Below are 1779 nucleotides of genomic sequence, written 5' to 3'. Positions count from 1 at the left end.
TTATCATAACTTTATTAATTTTTTTTTTTTCTTCGGAGTTAAATTATTTAAAATAAATTCATTTTTTATTCGTCGTCTGCTTTTCCACCTGAAAAAAAATGAATGAATGAATGAATGTGAGAGAAATAAAAAAAATTTTGAGGTCGGTGGTCACGACGAATCACGTCGGATTAAAAAAATAATTAAATTTTTTTTTTTTAAATTTCAAATGATAATAATAATATTACCTCCTCCTGTTGACCTTTTACCCCAACCTCCTTGAAGTTTTGCCCATTTACTATCAACGGATCTTTTACCCCATAAACCTTTTAAATTATGCCAAGCCGGATCTCTTTTACCCCAAGAACCTAAAAAAACAAAAAAATTAAAAATTTTCCCACAGATTTTCTCACCTGGAAAATTATCATCATAATTATTATTATCATCACATATACTCACCCCTAAAATTATTCCAATCTCTTTTACCCCATTGTCCTTTTAAATTATTCCAGGCTCTTTTAGTAGTATCATCGTTGTTGTTGATGTAATCATCATCATCCATAACGTCATCATCATCATCAAAATTATTATTATTATTATCTAAATCGTCGTATATATCGGATGATAATTGTTCGTCATTGTAATAATATCTGTTATCATTTCTTTTACCCCAACCGCCTCTAAATTGATTCCAGTCTCTTTTACCCCAAGAACCTCCTTTTAAATCGTTCCAGGCTCTTTTACTCCATGAATCCTATGGAAAAAAATTTTTTTTATTACGAGTAATTAATTATTATCATTATTATTATCTTCTCTGGATAATATGAAACGTTGAAAGTAACTGGAGATTTTTAAAATCGATCCTTCTTTTCCATCCACCGTATTATTTGACAAAAAAAACGTGAAAAAAAAAACAATTGCGAAATGATTGTTAAAAACCTTGATGAACCTTGATATTATTAATTTTATCCGAACGGTTATAATTAATTAAATTAATTTTTTTTGTGATGATGCAACAACAACAACAACAACCACAACCACGGCGATGATGATGATGATGATGATATCTTAAGGCTTTTGAATGTTGTGAAAACATTCATTAACTGATCGACACCATAGTAATCATCATCACCGATACGTTGTCGGTTTGTTTTTTTTTTTTTTTTTAATGCGAAACAACAACAACAACAACCCGAACCTGAATGTGCGATGTTTCGTAACAAACAGTTCGAATTTAATTATTTTTTTAAAAAATTATTACCGCCATTTTTTGTCCAAACCCGTTCGCCGATAACCCGACCGAGTTTTACAATAAAAATTTTTTTTTTTTTTCGTATTAAAAACGACGACGACGACGAAAAAAAAGAAGAAAGTTCTAGAAAGATTTTATTTTGATTCTCTTGTTAAAATAATAAAAAACGGGAGGGGGAAGGGGGGTGTAATTAATTTTTTTGTTACTCTTCTTTGTAAAATCGTTTCGAATTCGTTTGCTCGTTTTTTTGTTTGTTTGTATTCTTTTGATTAAAAAAAATAATTACAAGCAAATTTTTCTTAATGATCAAACAATTGTTTTAAAAAAAAAGGAAAACTCCCCCATGTTTATTTATAATTTATTTTGTCACTCGAATACGCGCACTCCCCCCACTCGAATTATACGATAACGCAAAAAAACAACAACAACAATCGAGTGTAAATAACCTACGATGCAAAACAGCAATAAAATTTACCCTAAATAAACCGCGCTTAAATCACATGACGTTTTTTTTGGGGGGATAGGGGAGAGGCGGGGTGGGGGGTAAT

General features: G+C 30.4%; 1 protein-coding gene across 1 annotated transcript in view; it reads right to left on the bottom strand.

The window, feature by feature from the left end:
* Positions 1–204: 204 nt before the first annotated feature.
* The window catches only part of Phum_PHUM005290 (uncharacterized protein), a gene marked incomplete at both ends in the record, with an annotated part of 2351 nt that continues 776 nt past the window's right edge, over positions 205–1779 (bottom strand). Inside the window, 2 exons of the mRNA XM_002422631.1 lie at positions 205–347; positions 439–733. Coding sequence (XP_002422676.1) covers positions 205–347; positions 439–733 — 438 coding nt within the window. The remainder of the gene's footprint in view (positions 348–438; positions 734–1779) is intronic.

This window comes from Pediculus humanus, genomic scaffold (assembly GCF_000006295.1).
Source record: "Pediculus humanus corporis 1103172107368 genomic scaffold, whole genome shotgun sequence".
In the NCBI taxonomy this organism is placed as follows: Eukaryota; Metazoa; Arthropoda; class Insecta; order Psocodea; family Pediculidae; genus Pediculus; species Pediculus humanus.
Note: the sequence above shows the minus strand (reverse complement) of the source record. Positions and strands in the feature narration are given on the sequence as shown.